The sequence below is a fragment of the Oryx dammah genome, unplaced genomic scaffold, assembly GCF_014754425.2.
Source record: "Oryx dammah isolate SB20612 unplaced genomic scaffold, SCBI_Odam_1.1 HiC_scaffold_27, whole genome shotgun sequence".
NCBI lineage: Eukaryota > Metazoa > Chordata > Mammalia > Artiodactyla > Bovidae > Oryx > Oryx dammah.
In genome coordinates, this window is record NW_024070211.1 from 105,892,552 (window position 1) to 105,916,504 (window position 23,953).

The 23,953-nt window shown below is 35.3% G+C and overlaps 1 protein-coding gene across 1 annotated transcript in view; it reads right to left on the reverse strand.

Annotated features, from left to right (window-relative positions):
* SCN9A (sodium voltage-gated channel alpha subunit 9) overlaps positions 1–23,953 on the reverse strand; it is a 93,992-nt gene that overhangs the window by 27,666 nt on the left and 42,373 nt on the right. The window contains exons 17-19 of the mRNA XM_040229263.1: positions 11,339–11,459; positions 3,185–3,339; positions 736–909 (exon numbers count right to left, since the gene is read on the reverse strand). Coding sequence (XP_040085197.1) covers positions 736–909; positions 3,185–3,339; positions 11,339–11,459 — 450 coding nt within the window. The remainder of the gene's footprint in view (positions 1–735; positions 910–3,184; positions 3,340–11,338; positions 11,460–23,953) is intronic.

Genomic DNA, 23,953 nt, shown 5'->3' on the forward strand with positions numbered 1-23,953 from the left:
GAGTTTTGCTCTGTTGAATTATTAAAACATTTTATACACATATACATATATATTATACATATTATATGTATATATAACTTATTTAACTTTTTGAAAAATATTTTAAAAAATTCAAATTGAAGCTATGTAACTTTCCTGAATTCTGCATATTACATACTCCAAAATATTGAGAATCACACTTCAGATTTTCAAAATACAAACAAACTCCATTATTATTTATTAACTAAAAATAAATTCAACTCTGCTTGTAAAGTTTTTTTCTTAAACTGAGAGATGAAAAGAGCAAAGTTTGGGATAATATTTTAAGAAGTTTGTGAGGATCTTAAATATTTTATAATAATTTTTAGAAGACTCAACCATAATTACATAATTAAGAGAAAAGATCTACATTCTTTCTGTTACTTCTTATTTTGGCTAGCCTTTCTTTAAAACTATTATATTGCAAAAGTATTCATCTTACCATTCATTTTTCTAGGCAGTAACTATGTAACATATATATTAAAAAGGTGAATCAAAAAAATCAAATATGAAATTATTAGTATAAGTATCAAAAATCAAATTTCTCATAGAGGAAGTCTGAGAAACACAGATTATAAGGTATAGCTATGCCTTGGAAAAAACTGTTTTTCGCATATTACCTATCTAAATATGATTAATACACAACATTAGTGAGATTTTTCAGACCTCTTATTATTAAGAATAAACCCTCTTTAAAATTTACTCAAAAGTACCTACATCGACAATTAAGAAATCCAGCCAACACCAGGCATTGGTGAAATAGGTTTTGTAACCATATGCCACCCATTTTAGAAGCATTTCCAGAATGAAGATATAAGTGAATATCTTGTCAGCATACTCCAGGATAATCTTAATGGTCTTTTTCTTTTCAATATATATATCTTCAAAAGCCTGTGAAAATAACATTCAAATTTAAATTCAGTACAACTTAAAGCTTATGATTCAAGACCAAAACAGGAAATGAAATTCTGATAAAGAGATCACTGACATATTACACTATTATGGGCCTGCTGACTTTCTTCTGGTTTAGTTACAGTGGAACACATGTGCTTCCCAGTGGTGCTAGTGGTAAAGGGAAAAAAAGAAAGTCTGTTGCTAAGTTGTGTCCTACTCGGCAATCCCATGGTCTGCAGCCCTCTGTCCATGGGATTCTCCAGTCAAGAATACTGGTGTGGGTTGCCACTTTCTCCTCCAGGAGATCTTCCAATCCAGGGAATCAAACCTGGGTTCCTGCATCTCCCGTATTGCAGGCGGATTTTTATTTTTACCGCTGAGTCACCAATCTGCCTGCCAATGCAGGTAGACGTAAGAGATGCCAGTTTGAGCCCAGGATTGGGAAGATCCTGCAGGACTGAGAGACCTATCCCATTCTCATCCACTCCAGTATTTTTGCCTGGAGAATCTCATGGACAGAGGAGCCTAGCCACAGTCCACAGGATTGTAAAGAGTCAGTCACAACTGAAGCGACTTAACACTCAAGCACACACGCAGGTGTACCACTTTGTTCTCATCAGTACAGGTGGCTGGTCACCAGAGGTCCAGAGAACTAGGGTGCAAAAGAATGAAATTATAGTCCTATAAAAGAACCATGATCTCTGACTCTTTCAGTGATTTCCACTATCTGACACCCCTACACTCTCCTGCAAACTAGTAAGTCTTAATAATTTAAGACATGATTCCAGGGTCAGCCCCTCCTATAAATCTCTCTCACCCTGCACTCTTCTTCAAGCCAGCAGTAGGATTTAGAGCCTCTCCTTAAGCTCTTATGTGTTTATGAATTCCCAGTACCTAGCTCTGTGTCAAGAACACAACAGGAAAGTTTTGTGAAACGAATCAGTGCTGTAGCTTAATAAGGCTATAACACACAGAAGATGGTTTCTTTCTTTGAATTTTTCACCAACCCTTTATCATTCATTAAAAGCTTCAGCTCTACTAATATGTTATATTCATTCCATCAATGTGATACCTTTTGATACTTCCCAAGAACTTTCAGTGAGTGGTAGATGATAATACTGTGGTTATAACCACAAAGTCGTTGAGAAATAGTTTGAAAGGACTTAAAGAACTGAGTTAACTGAAGCAATTGAAAATGACTGCTGACCTAAACAGGTCTAAAGGATTAGAATTTTCTCTTTCAAGTTTAAATAATATTCACCTTGTTGGAGAAAATTAAAGCAAAAGGACCTTTATCTATAGTGGTTAACACTGGTCTACTTGTCCACAGTTATGGACTTGTGCCATTCTTATTCTTCTTATTCCAAGTTTTTCTATCAATACCTTAAAAATAATCCTTAGCACTTTTTACAAAAGGTTATTGTCAATATTGAGGAAACACAGAAGTTGGGATACAGAGAATGGACAGATGCTGAGAGAAGGTTCTAGCAGCTGGCAGAGTTTCTAAATGACAATGGAACTGAAATGCAAGAATTAAAGTCAAGCCCTCAGGACTTAACTTGCTTCCCTTCTCCAAGTCAAGAAAAAGCTCAGGGAGCCTCTAACTCTCCCAATTCCTTTTCAAACCTCATTGAAAGTGCTTAGCACATGTATAAGAATGAAAGACCTATCCCATTCGCATCCTAAAACTACAGTATTTTCTCTTATGCAAGATGCTTCATAAGTTGACACTGTCTGTCTTTTTCATGGTATCTCTGGTCACCACCCACCTCCCTGGATTTGCTCTTCCTCCCACATTTTCTACAGTTTGACAACTTTCAATTTCCTAAATGTCTCATGCCATTTCATGCTTCATTCCCCTCAGGCCACATTCCTGGCTGGAAAATTCCTATTCATCTTTCTAGATTTTGCAAAATATCATCTATCTTTCTGAATTCTCAAGCAGATGACTCTTCTTGCTCCAGAGCTTAAACGTGCATGTACTTCACTTACTAACATATCCCAGTTCTGTATCACCTGTGCCTCTTACTTCCCTAAAGCTCTCTGATCTCCTTGAGAAAAGTCTGTGGGTCTTAAACATCATTGCATTCCAGGAGGAAGAATAATGACTGGCATGTAGTAAATATTTACTAAGGTGACTAACATGTTGTCCTTTACTGTTCAGAGGGATTAATTTTTAAGTAAAAAAAAAAAGCCACAATATTTTTAAATTCCAACACATTTATTAAAAATAATGACCATCCATTTAAGCATTAGGTGTGAGATAACTTACCAGAGCACCACTGCTGAGCAAGATCATGAGAACAATGAAGCTTTCAAACCAACTGTGCTCAACTATCCTGAAGCAGGTTTTCCTGATGTTCCACCAGATTTTTCCTTTCCCTGATTCTATGTTAACTTGACAGCATGGGAACCTCTGTACGCAACCTGGTAAGAAAGACATGCATGTAAAATCTGGATATTCAGAATAAATAAAATACTTAAGAAATATTATTTAATGCAAAGTGCTCCCTATGATAATCCCTCAACCAAATAATTTCAAGCACATCTGAAGCTTCAAATAATTTTAACTTGGGTGTTGCTTTTTCTTATCTCTTAAATCTCCATGGCGTTTTCTTAATATTTGTCAGTAATTTCTAACTTGGATATATTTGTGTTTTCTATATTTCCCTAGCTCCTCATCAACCTCTTCTACAGTATTTAAACCACATACTGTTATTTATTATTGCAGCCCTAATACAATCCTAATCCTGATACACAGTGAGCAGTAAATAATGATTGGTGAATCAATATAAATCTCAAGATAATATTGCATTTCATGACCTTCTTGATGTGAATTTAGTCTACAATCTGGTGCTGCTTCAACTTCTCTATAAAAAAACACTTTTGAGAAACAGCATTCTAAGTAATACTTTAAAAATTAGTGGAAGGACCTATAAATTCAGTTCAAAAGAAAGAGATCTTGTTTATAAGATGCAGATAAAACTTTCAAATAATGTAAGTTAAAAACCAATTTGACTTTGGAATCACAGATGTAAAACATACTTCTATTAAAAAAAACAGGAATTTTTTATTTAAAGTTGTTTAGGTTTATTCATTCACATCCTTATCAAACATTTATTGAGCAAACATTTTACTCAACTGTGTACATGGTTTCTTCTTCTTATGGAATCTGTTTTTGGCTTTTAGTTAGGCAGCTTGATATAGAAATAAATGGCTACAGTAGGATAAAGCAACTAAAAGGACAGATATGCTGGGGTTATTTTTGGTAGCATGGAAGACATTCACCTAAGCTGGCTTAATTTGTTGAAGAAGTAAGGTCAGAGGAGGTTTTCTGAAAGAGGTGTATTAAATCAAAGTGTTAGTCAAGAAGAGTTTGAATGGAATTCCAGCCAAGAGGCAGCAAAATGTGTACAGGGATTATTTCAGAACTGTGATGAAAGCAAAGTGTACACAAGAGGTACGGATGAGAGATGAGGCAGAGAAACTGGTCAGATTATAGAAAATATTTTCCCCCACCTTAAGTAGTTTGGTCTATATCCTATATTCTAATGAAGGGTAAATGAAGGGTTGTGGGTAGAGAATTATATAGGAAGATCATAATTTAAATAGACATCTCCAACAACTGTGGAGGATAAGTTGGAAGAGAAGAAAAAAGAGGGATGGTGAGGTACAAAGAAAAACCCAGACTAGAAAACAATTTAGGGTGCTGCTTCAGTATTCCCAACAAGAAAAATAGATTAGGGTAGCTTTTGTTAGGAACTAGAGCAGTAAGAGTCAAGACATATTGGGTATAATCAGTGGATCTGCTGACTGACTGGATATGGGATGTAAGAAGAAGGGAGAAGCCCAGACAATTGTGAGGATGTCAGCAATGAATGAAGAGCACAGCAGCAGGAACTGCTCGGGGTGGTAATGAGTTTGAGATGCCTGTAAAATCTCTAAGCACAGAGGTCCTGTAGATATTTGAAGGTGTGAATCTGTGAAGTTTAAAGGAAAAGTCTGGGCTGGAAAAGAATGTGAAGGAATCATTAGCACGTATGTGTCAGCTGAGATCAAGACAGTTGTTAAGGCCACACAAAAAAAGTATTTAGGGTAAGAGAGAAAAGGGGCAAGTCTGGAACATTCTGGAACAGCTATATTAAGAGAATTCAAAGGTATGCTGGAACTAACTCACATTGGTCTTGACAACTTACTGTTAAATTTCAGGAAAATTTTGCTAGCCTGTTGTTAAACACAGCTGTTATCAGAAATTAAAGTGTATAAACCTAAAAGTCTAACTTTAGAAAAGGTAATAAATGCTCAAAACATACTACTCTAATAATTTTACTACAATTTGCTATTATTTATGCTCTTGAGTATCTTTATGTATTCTTGGTTGGTAGAAATATGTTACACTGTTGGGCTACTGTGTGTCTCTTCAACTCCACATGCAGCAAAGTGACACCAGTAGTTTGAAATGAGTCATGATGGGAGTCTTTACAAAAGTTATCAAGTGCTGTAAATCAAGGCTTGCTGATTTTCTAGAGTAGACTAAGAAAGTGATGGATAAAACGTTAATAAAACAGTAAAAGTTATGTATGTTTGCAGCCATTACACTGTGAATAGCATGAAAAATTTGAGGAAATATTCCTTCATTGCTCAAATCCTATTATCTGACTCAGCAAAAATTTGTTCACATCACTGATGAATGAGTCAAGTTCTGACAGGAAGTCTGTTTCATGATACTGATTAATGTAAATGAAAATTCCAAGCAACCTTCAGGTTAAAACTATCCTTATCAATTGCAACCATTGTTATAAATTTTAAAAATTGGTAAAATTCACACTCTGTGAGAACTAATTAGCTATATGGAATAGTCAATGAAGGATGTTGATTATATGATTATTTGTAAATTGTGTACCACATATCCTTTACATCAACAAAACATGGTAAACTGATGGCAGTACGTATACCATTTTTTTTTTTCTTGGAGAACTGGTTGTTAAACATTTAGCTGTACATCACTGGGATAGGTGGAAGAAAAGAAAACCCTGAAGGAAATGACAGAATCGGCAGTGTGGGAAATGTACAAGGGGCTGAAGTAAAAGAAAAGTTAGCGAGGAAAACGTTTCATGAAGGACTGTGAACACAGCTATGACCAAGAGAGGCTTAGAGAAATAACAACTGAAAAATTTTTTAATTAAAATTGATTAAAGAATAAACAATCAAAATTAATTTAAAGAAAAGAAAGAATTTAAAAAGAAGTACTACAGTTAATTCTTCTCTTAAAAATCTTACGCGTAAAACCTCATTTGGAGAGAAAGTAGAATTGGGAAAGCAAAAATGAGCAGTGCTTTCAGATGCTTGTTTCAGAAGTTTCAGTTCAGTTCAGTCGCTCAGTTGTGTCTGACTCTGCGACCCCATGAACCTCAGCACGGCAGGCCTCCCTGTCCATCACCAACTCCTGGAGTTCACCCAAACTCATGTCCATCGAGTCGGTGATGCCATCCAGCCATCTCATCCTCGGTCGTCCCTTTCTCCTCCTGCCCCCAATCCCTCCCAGCATCAGAGTCTTTTCCAATGAGTCAACTTGTCTCATGAGGTGGCCAAAGTACTGGAGTTTCAGCTTTAGCATCACTTCTTCCAAAGAAATCCCAGGGTTGATCTCCTTCAGAATGGACTGGTTGGATCTCCTGGCAGTCCAAGGGACTCTCAAGAGTCTCCCCAACACCACAGTTCAAAAGCATCAATTCGTCAGTGCTCAGCCTTCTTCACAGTCCAACTCTCACATCCATACGTGACCACTGGAAAAACCATAGCCTTGACTAGACGGACCTTTGTTGGCAAAGTCATGTCTCTGCTTTTGAATATGCTGTCTAGGTTGGTCATAACTTTCCTTCCAAGGAGGAAATTTCATGGCTGCTTTAAAAATAATTTCCGTGTCTATCAAGCAATATGTTTCATTCAAATATTGAGCCTATCAAGTAATAACTTCATATAACCATAACCTGTATGTCCTGAAACAACATAGCTAGAATTTTAATGAAATACATTTTTTGGGACAATGTACTGTACTTCTTCTATGATTCTGTAGTGAAATTAGTTCATTGATTCTTAATAGGAGGTAAGTAATTTTCAGCTTTATAGAAAGGTAGCAAGCTATGTTTTCCCCCAAGTCTCTGACATTTTTCCTGGCATGTATATTTTATGTGTTCTTGCCCTTTCTGGGAACTTCTAAGTTCCGGCATCTCCTGCATTGACAGGCAGATTCTTTACCACTGAGCCATTAAGGAAGCCCCAAGAAGATTTTACCATTTGGGATTTATTTTTGTCAGTATTTAGATTGAAGAGAATATTATTCTTATGATTCAGGCAGGAAAAGGCACTATATATTCTAATTAGAAAAGTAGATAAACCTTTTATCTGAGATGAAGGTGCATAAATATTTTCCTCAGGATTTATCATACCTCACAGTTTCTCTCTTATTTTGAGACAGGAGTGCAAGACCACTGCCTGTTTGACCATCATAGAAAGGTATATCCCAAGAGGTTTCCAACCTAGCTGGTTAGCAACGGTATCACACTTTCTTTTTTTAAAGGACTATTAATTAAATGTAAACATAACAGAGAACCTCTCAAACATTTTAATGGGTCCCCATGGGTAAATGCTATTCCTTTTGGGTGGTTTCATTTATTTGCTCTTATGAGCCATTACATAAAATCTCCACTGGGTTTCATCATGTTAAACTAATGCTTTCAAATAAAAAAGAAACCACAGACTTCTTCTAAGACAGTTTATCCATTAATAAAAATGTAACAGCATGATCAGTATAATTAATGTAAAAACTGATTAGAAAATGTCTTTTTTAAAACACTTTAAAAATTCTAAATCCTTTAAAACAAATGTTTTGTCCATATTTTCCTTCAAAAAAAGAAAAGACAAAATAGGCACAAAAGAGTTAGTTATTGTGTTATCAAAGTTAGGATTAGTTATTAGCTATTTTTTAGGAAGTTGAACTCAGAACACTTGAAGGCAGACTGAGTTAGTGCCTCCTATCAAATTAATAGAGAACACATCCTTATAAGGAAGAGTGTATCCTTCTCACACCCTAATCCTGATTTTTTGATTTGCTAATTGTTTAATCCAACAGCAATACTATTAAAACCAAGCAGAATGAAAGAGTCATGTCATGTTCATAATTATACAGATTGCAAAGATATTCAGAATTAAGGAGAGTGAAGAATGGTACTAGAACTGGGGAAGAAACCTGAAGTCTTGGATTATAACGCTAATGACACAGAACTAAAGAAAGACACAGAAGAAGAGGGAGGAGAAAAAGATGAAGAGGAATAAGGTGCAAACTGATGAAGTGGTAGTTATGAAGCTGAAAAGGCTCAATGGATGCGAGACTATAAACAACAAATCCTGTTACTGTTCGTTTTCACCAAAACACAATTATTCTGACTTAACTCACACATTTGCCTTGATTTTTCTGCTGCCTTTCAGGTAACAAAAACCTCTGAAGGCCAAATACTGCTCTAAATTGGCATTGATTCTAGCTCAACGCTTGTCAGCCAATCACAACTTGGTCAGGGTCATTTCTACTATAAATAAACAAACTGTGGATTTCCCATGGAGACCAAGCCCGCTTATTTTTAACCCTTCATGTGGAGACTATGTATTTCTCGAAGGCCCCAAGCTTGGAGTCATCTTTGACTCTTCTAAAGAAAAGAAAGCTTTAACAACCAACATCTAATCCAGCAGCAAATCCCTTCAGCTTTAACTTCAAAATATATTCAGACGCTCATACTCCCACAGTAGTTTTAATTTCCCATCACTTCTCACCTGGATTACTGTAGGAACATTCAGAGGTTTTCCAACTTCTGCCCTTGCTACCCACCCATCTGCTTATAAGATGACATGTTGTGAGACTTCTAAATAAGATTCTTATGTTTTTCAGTACTCTTATGATCTGGCCTCTGTTGCATCTCTAACCTCATCTTTCACCAATCTTGCCACCTCTCAATCTGTTCGACTCATACTGGCCCCTTGGTTTTGTTTTCAAATGTGCATATCCCCACTTCAGGGCACATGCCTTCCTTACTCTGCTTGAAACAGCCTTCCTTCATATATCTGCTTCAATTTCCTTTGGGTCTCTGATCAAGTGTTACCTTTATGGAAAGTCCTTCTCTGATCACTCTATTTATATGGTAGTAGGCTGCTACCCTGAAGAAGGCAATGGCACCCCACTCCAGTACTCTTGCCTGGAAAATCCCATGGATGGAGGAGCCTGGTGGGCTGCAGTCTATGGGGTCGCTAAGAGTCAGACATGACTGAGCGACTTCACTTTCACTTTTCACTTTCATGCACTGGAGAAGGAAATGGCAACCCGCTCCAGTGTTCTTGCCTGGAGAATCCCAGGGACGGGGGAGCCTGGTGGGCTGCTGTCTATGGGGTCGCACAGAGCCACACATGACTGAAGCGACTTAGCAGCAGTAGCAGCAGCAGCAGCAGCAGCAGGCTTCTACCCCTCGACCTTGGTATTCCCATTTTCATTTTACTTCTCTAGAGCACATATCGCTTATCTGACCTACCATATACTTACATACTTCATTTGGGTAAGAAACCTTTTTTTTTTTTTCCAACTGCTCTGTCTAGTGCTCAGGCCTGTGCCTGCAGAAAGAATTTAATGATTATTTGGTGATTGGGTAAAAGAAGTAGATAAGCGGCTGAAATTTGCCATTGCTCATTGGTGGCCCTGTTTAATTCATCAGGCTGAACCGCTTACCCCAGCAGGTCCAATGAGTATAAAGTCTTTAGTGGAACACAGCTGCTCAAAATGATACAGCTAAGAGAGGTGTGTGTGCTCATAGATTTTCTTTGGTGTTCTGGTCATTAAAAACTATATTTATCTATTTATTTAAATTTTTATTGAGGCAAACATACATATAGTATAGTATATATATTTTAACTATATAGATTAATATTCTCATGTAATAGCAATGTCAGTCATGATATAACATTTTCAAGCACCCAGAAATCATCGTCATGCCCTTTCCCAATCTCTATCTCCTAAAGGTAAGTATTAATTAGTCTGACTTCTACCTTTGTAGACTGATTTTGCCTATTCTTCTTTTGGGCTTCCCAGGTGGTGCTAGTGGTAAACAACTTGCCTGCCAATGCAGGAAACACCAGAGACATGGGTTTGATCCTTGGGTCGGAAAGATCCCCTACAGGAGGGCATGGCAACCCACTTCAGTATTCTTGCCTGGAGAATCCCATGGACAGAGGAGCCCGGTGGGCTACAGTCCAGAGGGTTGCAAAGAGTCAGACATGATTAAAGCGACTTTGCATGCAAACATTCTTCTCTTACTCTGTCCATTTTTTTCCAGCTTTATTGAGATAATTGACAATTAAAAATTTAAGTTATACAACTTGTAAATATGTTATATTTACACTGTGAAATAATCACCACAATCAAGCTAATTAAATTGCCATCTCTTCATATAGTTACCAATTTCTTCTTTTTTTTTGAGTAATTAAAAACATATAAGATCTACCCTTTCAGGGAATTTAAGTATACCATATAGTATTGCTAACTATAATCATATTGTTGCCTGTTATATTTTCAGAATGCATTCATCTTACACAACTGAAACTTTGGTTTACAGCAAATTTTCAGTGTTGAAGGCTACAATTCATTGAAAATGTGTTTCTGTAATATCTCTTGTATACTAGACAAATTAGAGTCATGAATTTGAAAAGTTATGAATATCTCAAAGTTATTATATAAGTATTCTCATTGGTATTTTATAGGATTAAAATAGCCTTTGTAAAGTTTGATCTCAGTAAGATAGCACCTACAGTCTGAAATAGTTTAGCATTAATACTTTCCGCAGAGGGTTTAAGTTGTTCTAAAGTCCTTTTCTGACATAAAGCTATAATTTGTTTGATAAACCCAACTTCTTTCTGGTTATCTTAGAATTTTAAATCAGGGTCATTCATAAAATGTGTAGAAGAAATCTTGGTGCATCTGTACAAATTTAAGTTTACATGGTTCTAGTCAATTTAACTTTATTGTGATGCTGAAATACATGATGATACCCTTAAATGCCTTTCATAGGGATACTTCTAAAGGAAACTCCATGTGTTTTGCTTATAGTACTAATTTGAGCAAACACAAATTTCTATTAATTGGGTATCACACTTATTTGCTTCTCTCAAAAAATGGCAGTGCTTTACAGCATAACACACTGCCACTGTAAATTACTATCAGTAGCATAAGTGTGGAAACAGAAGCCTAGTCACAGAGCTATGACTAAATCAGCATGGAATGGAGTCTTCTGACAGTTTATCCATCAATCCCAAGTAAGCATTAGGTTTTAAGACCAAGGCCAAAACATTAACAAATGGATGTTAAGTGAGGTCTCAATTCTTCTCTTACCATCTGTAAAACAGGCCTCTGGCTCATCTGGATTTACAGGCTCAGCCTCTGCCTCTTCTCCTTCTCCAGGCACAGGGTTATCAACTGTGCTGCACTCTGAGGAACTTGATCGGTTCAGCCTCTAAAAAGAAATCACCACCCCACCAGAGAGTTCATTTAGGGTTCAATTCAAATCTCCTGTTAAAAACCATATTTGATCATCAGAGTCATGCAAAGTGTTATGAAAAAAAGATTAACAATACGATGGCCATAAAAACATATAAACATACACTGAGGTCAGGTCACCTTACAATGCATCTATGCTTGATCTTTCTATCTACTCATCCTGTGCAAAGTACATTTCATTATTTTTAGTATGTCAACAATTATTAGGACAGAATTAGCCTGAAGGTACAATTTTTATGTAAACTATAACATTTGCAAAGTATTGACCACACTTTTACTTTGTTTTATGTTTAAATTTATATACACCAGTAATTACTATTTAGAACAACTAAGACCCTAACAGCAATAATATACAAATGCCAAATGCCAACACCTGATAATGGAAAGGTCTGATCTGACAATTGGCAGAAAAAGCTTGTTGATATTTAAAATTTTTTAAAATAATAAAATTAGTGTAAAATGAAATCCAAACATATTTTTTCTATCATTGCTTGGATTTAAGGATATGTATCAGGATGATATAGATAGAAGGCCTTTCATCGAATCAAAAAAAGAAGTCAAATACTATATCAGAATCAGAATGTCAAAGTCTATAGCAATTATTCATCATCACCTATCTTAGTGATGGAATTTCAGGATATAGTAGAAGAGATCATAACTATTATTTATAATGTCAAGAGATAGTGGCTACTAAAGCACGCACCACATGCAAACTCTGAAACAAAGATTCCATGAAATTGAACACGGCAGACCAACACATGAGAGGAATGAACTCGTTGTCATTATGATCATGAAACTGATCATAATACAAACAGGCTTTTTCCCACCCAGAACTTTGTGATCAAACAGGATGTTTACACACACACAGATACACAGAAAGTTTTCGAAAAAATACATACAGCAACTGTAGCAAAACTCTGTCAAACTTTCCTAAAATTATTTTATAATGGAGGAGCACATCAATGGAAGAGTTCAATTTTCATTCTCATTTGCTAAATGACATGTGATTATTGGAAACTACTAGTTACTACAGCATGTAGTCTCTTATTAAGATTACAGCTTTACTTGTTTTTTTATTTAAGAATAATTCCAAAAAAATGCAAGCTTTAAAAAGGAGAAAATTCTTATTTCATTTAGATTTATTCTTCAGTCTCCTGAATTGCATTAAGATCACAGGCCCAGCCTAGACTATTAACTTTTAGTGAATGACTTGGAAGCTAAAAGTGTGCTTTATGGGTACCACATTATATTCTCAGTGCTATTATTATCACACAGTATTCAACATCAGTAAAAAAAGGCATTGATAAAGTAATGGGCATAAGCAATGAAGTAAGGAAAGCTATTTGTATAACTGAAGTAAAGAACTATGAATACTCTATTAAAATTACTAATACTATTAATACTTCTAACCTATATTAGCGTAGAAGATTTTTTCCCACAATGTCAAAGATTTTTAAAATATTATGAATTAACAATATCAATATAAAATTTCATTTAAGAAGTAGGTTATTTAAACTGATTCTATTCATCTAAAATTACTTTAAAGCAAATACTAATTAATTATGAGACTGGATATTCCGTAAGACTTAAGGTTTTAAAATATGTATTACTCCGGGAAACAATGGGGAAATTTGTAATTACTAATATGTCCTCTTGTGCCAACTACCACAAAAACCAATTTTAAATACCATATCCAAAGACTACAATTATCTGATACCCTCAATTCTTGACCTTTCAACTGCAAGTGAACCATCACAAGGGACAAGAAAGACAAGACACTTTGATTCTGTGGAGCTGAAATCAAACACTGCCATCCTGAGAAAAAGTTACTGGCTTGGATTTGAGGCAAAGCAGTGGCTAAAACAGTTGACAGAATAAAAAACTCCTTACTGTCCTTAGCCAAAACATTGACAACTTGGATATAATTATAATGATTTTCTCTCTCCTGGTAATAACTTCTAAATAAAATGATTAAAATTTGTAGAGTTGTAACATAGGTTAAATTAATGAAATCATCTCACTCTTCAAAAGAACATTAACAAAGCAGATTAATGACAAGTTAATTTATAAGTAAAAATTAAGATGATTTTATGAAGCATATCTTGCCATTGAAATGTCCTCCCCCCATAAGTTTTATGGCAATTTGTCAATGACTCAGATTTTATATCATAAATGACAGTTATTCAAAATTATTCCTCACTGGAACATAAATTATCAAAATATTCAATATGTACTATAATTTGTATCACAAGTCAAATTCTTGTGGCTTTCCAATTCAATGTTTAGAATGTTTTTAGGAACTCAATGCTTTCCCGGGAATGTACTAAGTATTCACACAGTAGTAATTTCAGTACTGTATATAATTTCAAATATTTATGTGCATGTCCTAGCAATATAGATAGTTTAAATCTATTCAGCTTTTAAATTTAATACTTACTAAAGCAGAAGTTTCTTTAACAGGGTCAAAAAAGGATATCTTTAAATAGAAAGCCTTACATCTATAACAAAGATTTTCTCTTGAAGATAAATTTTTCAAATCTCATAGTAGGTGTTCTGATTTTAACAACTGACTGTTTTTTTATTCTTATTTAGTATATAGAGAAGATCAAGTCAATTATTTGTGTTATTTTAAATAATTATATTGTTATTTTCATTTCTGTAAACTCAGTCATTTGCTATTTAGCTTTCTTTCTTGTGATTTTGGAAATGGAAGAATAACTATACTATATTAAGAACAGTAAAATAAATACTTCAGAATGAAAAATTTCTCCTTTGGTTTTATAAATAGGTCATTTTATAATTTCAAGTTGATTTTATTTTTAGTAAAATATGAAATAAACTTTTTGCCCATTCTTTGCTTGTCAACAGAGAATCTTTCATCTTTGGTGTTCTTCACAGAAGGGGAAATAAGTGTAAAAATAGGATAATTTTTAGTAGAATCGCTAGTATAGTATAGGATAGAATAGGAAATATGCTATAGTTAGCATTCCTGCCTTTTTATTAAATAATAGGGTATTGACTGTAGGTACTTTCCAATTTTTTCCTTCTTTCCTTTAAATAAAGTCTACATACTTGCCTCAAAAATTTCAAATGTACAATAGTATATGATGAAAAATACAAGTCTCCTTCACTGTCTCCCTGATTCTGTCTCCTTTAGGTAATTATTATACTATACATGTGTTTTTGACATAGTTTTCTATATTCAGTATTAAATACTATGTATTTATGTATCCATAAAATACTAAAGTAGTTTTGTTACATTCTAATCTTGACTACAAACTTCTGTAGCTATTTCACTATTGAAAATATGATCAAATTAAAGCTCAATTATTCTTCACGTATTTCCTTTTGATTGCCTTGAAGGTGTGCTTTTTACAAAACTGCATTTAAGAAGCGATTCTGTTAAATATAGGTGTCATATGAAAAAACTGCCCTAGGCTGGTCATTTACAAATTTCTTACTGACATTTCCTGACATAGACATTGACATTGTAAGCCTATTTCATGCTAGTATGGATGCTCATTAATGTTAGTTGGTCATATTTTATTCTGAGAAGTTTGAAGTAGGATTGTCTAATAACTTGATAATCTGGCACTCAAAATCAAAAAACACTATCAACATAAAGCACTGAGGAAGCACAGAAGTCAACAAAAGCCTTATTCAAAGAGGATGGCTGGTGTTGAAAACATCCCAAAGATGTCACATTTAAAGTACATATTATAAGGCTGTTTGCTTCACACAACAAAAGAAAGATATTCTTTGAATAGCACAGTCTAGAATAGTTATCTCACCTGAGCATCAAATCAGAGAAACACAAGGGACAGGAAGAAGGCTGAAAGAAGCAAATCAAAAGGAAGGGCTGGCCATAAACGGACAAAAAACTATGGGAAGCATTAGTGATAAAAAATCTCCACTGTATGTCAATAAGCAAGAAAGACTTTATTAGATTCAAAGACTTGATTAGATCCAGTACCACCCATCTTTTAACTTTACAGCCTCGTATTATAATTTATACATGTAATGAAGTTTTTGAATCTGCAGTGAGTAAAATGGTAAAGTTTATAACAAAGGATCAAAGCACTTTTATAGAAGAATTCTATAGATAGAATTCTATACTATGCTTTGTGTGACTAGAAGTCCAGTTTTCCAAGTTTACCATTCTATTACCGGATAACTTGAATTTAAAGCCAAAATATGCTCTCCTCTCTCTTGCAATTCCCCCCACCTTGTACAGAAATACAAACACTACTCTCTTCAGCACTTTTAAAATTAGAGATTACCTTTCATATTACCATTTGTATGTTTGTTTTTATCTTGAGAGTAATGATATTTATTTTCTTTACATGATTTAGCTTCTGGGCCCCTTAAAGTCACCCAAATTCTGTTCTGGTCTCTCTGGAATTCTGTTTTCTCTCAAGATTATTTTTAAAAGATAATGCCCCAAGTTAAAAAATACACCAGATCAGTTCAGTTCAGTTTCCTAGCTCATTTGTATCTGACTCTTTGCAACCAGACATCATTCATCAGTGATACCAGATAACATTCATCAGTGGAAAATTAAATATTTTTTCCTCTCTGTGGTCTAAATTCTCATTTTGCTTCCATTAGGTTAGCAGAAAATAGTTTATTTACTAGGTAAGTTCTTTTCTCACATAGTTAAGTGTGGAGCCCTATACCAAGGTCACAGGTGTGGAGCCCTGTACCAAGGCCACAGGATAAAAATCTCTGGAGCTGACCAAGCCCCATAGCAATATTGGTTGGCCTATTCCTCATTTGGAAAGGAGTCAGAGAGACGATCACCCATTTGGGTGGAAGCCACCGGGGCACAGTGAGCAGTGGCGCCTTCAGAGAGTTACACCAGAGAGTAACCCTGGCCAGAATTCCTCAGCTGCCTCCACAGCCACTTGTCTGCTTGCAGAGGGTTCTTATGAGAAAGGAGAAGTGAGGAGGTGGGGGAAGAGACCCCAAGTCCAAGTACAGGCCACCAAAAATGTCATGGTCTGTGTGCGGGTTGGAAAAGAATTTCTAGACATGAGGCAGAATGAGAGGAGAATAAAGTTTATTAGAGTGGGAGACACGATTAGAACAGCAGGTTGGCTCAAGGGAGAGCTGAACCCTTTTGCAGGCTAGCAGCCACTTTTTAGTCTCAAGACAGAGAAAATTCCTACTGGAGTGGTGGCATTGGGTGATTGGTTAGGATACTATGTGGTGGATAATAGGGTGGGCATTTTACTTAATATGGGGTCAGGAAACTGGCCAGCTTAGATCCAGAGGCTCATGGAAACAGTTGCTATGGGGCTTGGTAGTTCCAGAGATTTTCATCCTGTGACCTTGGTACAGGGCTCCATACCTGTGACCTTGCATAGCGCTCCACATTAAGGGCAACTAAAACACCAGCACTTTCTAAAATAAAGGACAAGAAAACAGAGTCTTTCCTTTCCTATTGTTTTGTTTATTGCTATTAGAGAAGCTGCATAGACTTTTGGGGAACAGCTGTTGTTCATTCAGCAGGAAACCCACTTAACAGTTCCATCTCATGATCAAATGGTTCATAGTTTTAGACAACAGAGAAATAATGAGGTAAAATCTCAGTCACCACCAGGAAACTCAAAATAAAGCAAACACTACTAAAAGTTCTTTGTTTTCTTAAAATCTTGTACCTAGGGTAATTTCTGTCCAATACATGACAATTTATGTGACTGAAAGATATGATCTTGCATATAAAAACAAATAAAAAATACAAGAAAGTTTGGTCATATAAGAAGATTGGACTGGTTTTAGACTTCCCAGCCAGATCCTACAGTTTCATCTACTTCTTTCTAATGGAAAATGGCATTCACCCTGGCATTCAAGGTCTTGAAAGGTAAAGCAACAATTGGTATTCAGGGGCTTTGTGCTATTTGCTGAGAATAGTATGTAAATAGCTGGAATGCAGTGGGTCAAATCAGAAAGAATACCTTAAAAATTTTGGGAATAAATATTTAAACACTTTTCCTTTTGAGGCCTGCTAGAATACTGCAAGTTGGTAAATAAGGATTGAAACATAGGCAAACGATCACAAGATGTGAGGTAAAAGCACGTACTCTGTGACTTAAGATCACTACATATTATCAATAATAAAAAAAGAAATGACGAAGAACAAACTGCCTGTATCTCTGAATGATGAATACTATTTCCTGAAACTATTCACTTGTAAGGAGGAAGGACAGGAATGACAAATTCTAATAATATAACAATTACCATTTAAAAAAATATTCAGGCTTCTAATATTGCAAACACAATGTAAAAATAGAATTTGGCACAGATAAAAATATATTTTTTTCTGCCAAAGAAAATGTTTCAAGTCATTCTTTGCAACTGAGCCTTTGTTTATCTGGAGAATGACCATTCCTTAATATGCACCTCATGTTTTCTAATGTAGTTTGATAACAAAAAAAGTAGTAATAATTTAGGAATTAAGCACACATACACACATACTATGCATATATATGTGTGTATCTATATGTATTTCTAAAAATAGTTTTCTCAAAAATAGTGTTTTACCTATACATATATAGATGCTATTGCATTTGTGTATATCTTTACTTAGGTTCTAGGAGGAGGACTGACTACATTTTGCAGCAAAATAGTTTTCTAAGACAATATTGCCTCTAAATCATCATCAATCTGAAATAGAAAAATATGTCTTTTACTCAGGAATTCCTTTAAAATTAACTGCAAGTAAGCTAGAACAAACTATATGCTTCTTTTTAAATTTGAAACTGTGCATCACTATTCCTAGGGTGTATCAACTTTAGGATAAAGTTTTGCTTTCATCATTGGAAACAGAAAACAATAATAGAAACATTCTAACAATGACAAATAAATTAAAAATATGAACTCTATTAAGTATATAAAAAAGCATGATTCCTATTAACATGGGTTTTTCCTTCCAGTTCAATCACTCAGCAAGCTATGGTAAAATTAAAACAAGATATTATATCTGAATAGCATATTTATATATGTGTTAGACATTAGTTATAGCAATTCATATTAATCTGTTTCTAATTTTAAGAAAGTGTTTTATGTCTTATTGACAGATTTAGTGTCCACTTCATAATATGTTCCACTTAAACTTTTTATCTTCTTGAGGCTACTCTGTATATCTATCTCCTTATGAGATAATCACAGATATAAACAGAAGATATCAAAATCTGCATAAATTCAAGTCCCTTATATAAAAAGGTATAGTATTTACATATAGCTTATGTACATCCTTTATACTTTATATATCCCTTATAGTTTAAATCATATCTAAATTACGTAAATTCATCAGTGGAAAATTAAATATTTTTTCCTCTCTGTGGTCTAAATTCTCATTTTGCTTCCATTAGGTTAGCAGTGTGAATACAATGTGAATGCTATGTAAACAGTTGTAAATTACGTAAATACTTGCTGGCATGCAGGTAATTCATGTTTTGCTATTTGGACTTTTCTGGAATATTTTTGATCCTTAGTTGATTGAATCTGCACATGCAGAACCCATAGGTACAGAGGGCCAAATGTACATAATCAGAAACTTATTCTCATCAGTGTATAAAATTGATTCTGGAATCAAATTAATCATTTCAGGCATTTATAACTCATTCATTCATAGGCCCAGTAAATTATTAATGATATATTTTACATATGATCAAATAAAAATCAAATGTTAATTACTGAATCAATAAGGGAATAAAGGCCTAGTTATCATTTTGCTTAAAACTATTTCAAAATATATGCAAAGTTTGGCCTAGAAGCTGGGTACTCTGTCTCTGTCTTCAGGTTTCTACATGCATACTCAGAAACTGCATGAGCCTCAATTTCCTTAAACTGTGAATAAAAGACTAGCACCAGAATGGTCCTTTCTTGTTACAAGATTTTTATGTTTACACCTGAAATAATACTCTCACAAAATGTTCTTAATAAAATTTTAATTTACTGAATTTAATGTGACAATTTTAATTTTTCCCCCAGCTTTACCAAGGTGTAATTGACATATAGCACTGTGTAAATTTAAGGTAAACAAGGTGATTAGATTACATGTATATACTGTGAAACGTTTACCACAATAAGGTTAGTTAACACATCCTTCACCTCACATAATCACCGTTTTTGTTGTTGTTATGGTGAGAATATTAAAACTCTACTCTTATCGCAATAAGCCTGACAAGTTAATATGATTTATATCTACACCTATACAGTTGACCCTTGAACATCATGGGGGTCAGGGCATGATCCTCCATGCAGTCTAATATGTGATTAAAACTTACAGTCAGCCCTCTACACTCATGGTTCCTCAGTATCCTCTGTTCCACAACTGTGGATTCAACCAACCGTGGATTATGTAATACCGTATTATTTACTATTGAAAAAAAATCACTTTCTAAGTCGAACTATGCAGTTCAAACCCCTGATGTTCAAGGGTCGACCGTATAGCTTAAACTAGGAGGGGAAGTTGATAGAGGTTTTTAAATTAAATGCTGCTTTGGTGGTTTCTGTTACATGCTATACCTTACTTTTATAATCTATCCAATAAAAATCTATAGCTCATGCACTTGAAATCACCTAAGGACATGAGAGATATACCAAGTGAGTCATCGAGAGAATAACAAAAATAGATACAACTGCCCATGACATGCTGTGATGTCAGTTTATCTATGGCACGACTGTGTATGCTTCTACTGTCTTGCAATGGGTCAGGCAGAGAGATTTTGTAGCTGAACAGCATGCACGACACTGAAAAGAAATATCATATACATATGTATGAATTGTTTTTAGGTAACCTGTGTAAAAGTGGTCACATATGTCTCTGCCTGGTTAAAAGCACAGAGCTGCATCCTTGATGGATCCAGTTTTTACCCCTGTGAGAAGTAAGAAAGTTAGGTACTGAGGTATGGAAGTGGAGCAGGATGGAACAGCTTAATCAACTGATTTAAATGTTTAAAGTCACATACCTGTAAGTAGAAATTAGTTATATTTGACAATGCATGCTATATGCTAAACACAAAGAAATATATTTGCAACACAGTAATAAAATTATGTATCATTCAACACAGACTGTAAACAATGAAGTAAACAGTTATATCATTCTGTTGTTTCCGAGATGATTTAAATATTGTAATTTCTGAAGGCAACCTTTTGTATTCTGTTTGCTCTTCATAACAGACATTTTAAAGGAAGTGATCCTCAAGTGGGGTGAGAGTGACAGAATGTGGTTTTTGAAGCATACTCTAAAATTAGCATTGATGATTTAATTTTGACATTTCAAACCATATTACATGAAAGGAATGTTTTCAAATTTATCAAAATATAACAATTAAGAAACATTGATTTAAACATCAGCCCAAAATTTCATTGTTTTTAGACACACGAACAAATTCACTAAAGAGGAAAAAATTTTAAACAGCTTAGAACCAATCTGCAGAAAAATGATCTAAGTGAAATTCTATAGGGGTATTCTGTTTTGTCTTTGTAAGAATCTATGCATAAAAAATAGGATCAAATGTCAGCTCCCCTCCAGAAGTATAATTGAATATTGCCAAATCAAATGCATTTCTGGAAAAATTAATATATTTTCTAAAATGGAATGAGAAGAAATCTAAACTGCCTGCAACTGCCTCTTAGTGGAAAAAAAAGCTTTACAAAAATCTTAGGAGAGACAGGCCTGACAACAGTGTAATAAAACCACCATATAGTAGAAACACATAAAATATTCAACATAAACTACCATATAGTAAAAAACATAAAATATTCAACCTCGATGACTGCAAATGTTTACAATTTGTATCAAATCAATGAAAGGAAGCAATTTAATAACAAGTAAGCACACAAAGTTTCTCAAAACATGATGGCTTGCAGAAATTGAATACTGAATAGATGAATGGGTGGATGGATAAGTGAATAAGTGAATCAGATGAACAGTACGACTGTTTATTCCTCTGTCTGGGGTTTCCATCCCTACCACATTCACGCAGAAATATGATCTCCATTCTTTAATGTCTAGCTTAGGTGCCACTTCCTTTCATGTGCCTTCAACCTAATATAATCCGTTACTCAACACATCCTCATTGGACTGGCTTCTCATTCTCTCATGGAATACGCTTTGTTCTGCTTTGTGTTATATTTTGAAGGCAGACTATAAGCTAATAAATTAGCACTAAGGAGGATTAGAAACTGAACAGGAATCAGCAAATGCACAATACCATTATAACAGACAATCTGACTGTGAATTGCAGCATTACAGGGATATAACAGAGAATATATTCCTACTCATGCTTTTGCCTTTCCATGATATGTATTAGAGGTGGTTAAAGCCTGGAGTTCAAATTTAAAATGACTCCCAGAAACATCAGCAACTAACCTGCACTATTTCTTAATCCTTTAGCATTTTAGTTATCTGTAAATATAGATTAATATCACCCTCTTTCCCAGGTTGCTGTAAGGAGGAAAGTTATATAGTGTACATGAAAGTGACTAATGTATACATTCTCTCCTTGGTCTCTTTGTTGCTTGCTTTCATGTCCACTTCTCAAGTTCTTAGTTATTCACCTGTCCTCTTCCTCCTGTGGTCCCTGTATTGCAGTGGATACTGTGGTACACTGCCCAGATCTGCCTTTCAAACAAGCTACTCATTCCTCCACCTTCTAGGAGTGCTGGCTGCTGAAGACTCATACCTGAGTCCTTCTCTAGGAATTGAAATACAGAAGGGAGCTGCCTTACCCAAGGTCATACTCCCTTCCCTGGAAGAGTGGAGGGAGAACCTGTATCCAATGACTGATGGGTTCAGGGCACACAGGTCCTGAGCCCTTGCTTTGATTTGGGATTACTCCAAAGGCTCATACATACCAGCAATGTCTATAGAACCAGCTGAGCCCTCTGCTACAACTGCAGAGCATGTCAGCTCCTCCCTCTGCCCAATCAACTTGCTTCCATCATTTCATACAGGTGTTAGGTGTTTAACCTGAAAACACTACTCACAGTTGGTTTTCCAGGGAATCTGATCTAAAATTAACATACAAATTTCCAAGCTGTCTACAACTCTGAATTATCTTCTTAAAACCTCCAAATATCTACTGTTCACTATCACTTAGCTATCCTGTGAGTAGTGTACAATTAAGATGTCCCCAAATTAAACTGTCTCTCCCCTACCCCCTTAATATTTCCCTCCTGCATATTTTTAATAGCATAAATATCCATCCAGTCGTCTAAGCCAAAACTCTTTATTATGAATTACTTTGTATCTCCCAAAATATATGTTGAAGTCCTAATGCCTGTTACCTTTGAATATGGACTTATGTGGAAATAGGGTCTCTGCAGATGTAGCCAAGTTAAGATGAGGTCACTGGGGTGGGCCCTAATCCAATATAATTAGTGTCCTTATAAAAAGAAAAGACAGGAAGAATCCCATGTGACAAAAGAAGCAGAGATAAAGAGTGATGCAGCTGCTAGTCATGAAGGCTAAGGATGAAAGACCACCACCGGAAGCTAGGAAAAAGCAAGGGAGAATCCTTTTTAGAGCCCACTGAGAGAGCATGGCCCTGAGGACACAACAGCCTCTAGAACTATCAGAGAATACAGTTCTTGTTGTACAAAGCCCCAGGTCTGTGATACGCTGTTATGGCAATCACAGAAAATGAATGTGCCCTTTGAAACAGCTCACAATTCACATATCCAGACCCTGAGCCCTTATGCTTTAGCTTGCAAGTGTCTTTGACTTATCCCACATGTCACCATCACTCCCTGACCTTGAGCCTTCATCAAGTGTCCTTGGGATGGTTGCAACAACTTTCCATCCTCTCTGCTTCCTCACCTTTATTACACCCCCAAACAAACTTTCTTTAAGAGTAGAAGTCTACTAACAACAAAGAATAACAAAACAAAACAAAGTTTCCTCTTTCTATTAAATAAACAGAAACCAACTTCAATCTCCAAATCACGATAAGTCAAGTCACTCACTATTGGATCGGCTCCAATCAACCTCTGTTACCCACTGCTTCCTATGTGGCCATCCTTTCATGTATTTAATGGGTGTTTTTGTATCTGGATGCTTCCACACAGGCTGGGCCCTTTACATCTACCAGAAAGGTGTTTCTCTGTTCTTCTTTGTCTCCGTTTCCCTCCCCTCCTCCCCTTCTCTCCCTACTCTTTCTCTCACCCGATGAATTCTTTTTATCATAAAAAATACTTCAACTGGCATCCCCATTGTGAAGTATTCCAATTTATTTTCAAGATTAGTCACCCTATCCTTATCCTGCCTCAGCCTCTTTTAATTATTTTTATATGTTTATTTATAATTTCTGATTTCTCTGTGTGTTTTAACTCAAAGGCAGGAACCTAGCTTTACTCTTTACCACTTACAACACCATAGACCAAGAAGACTCTGAACCACATCTCCTGAGGAAATGAGTACACTGCTGACATCTTTCTAGA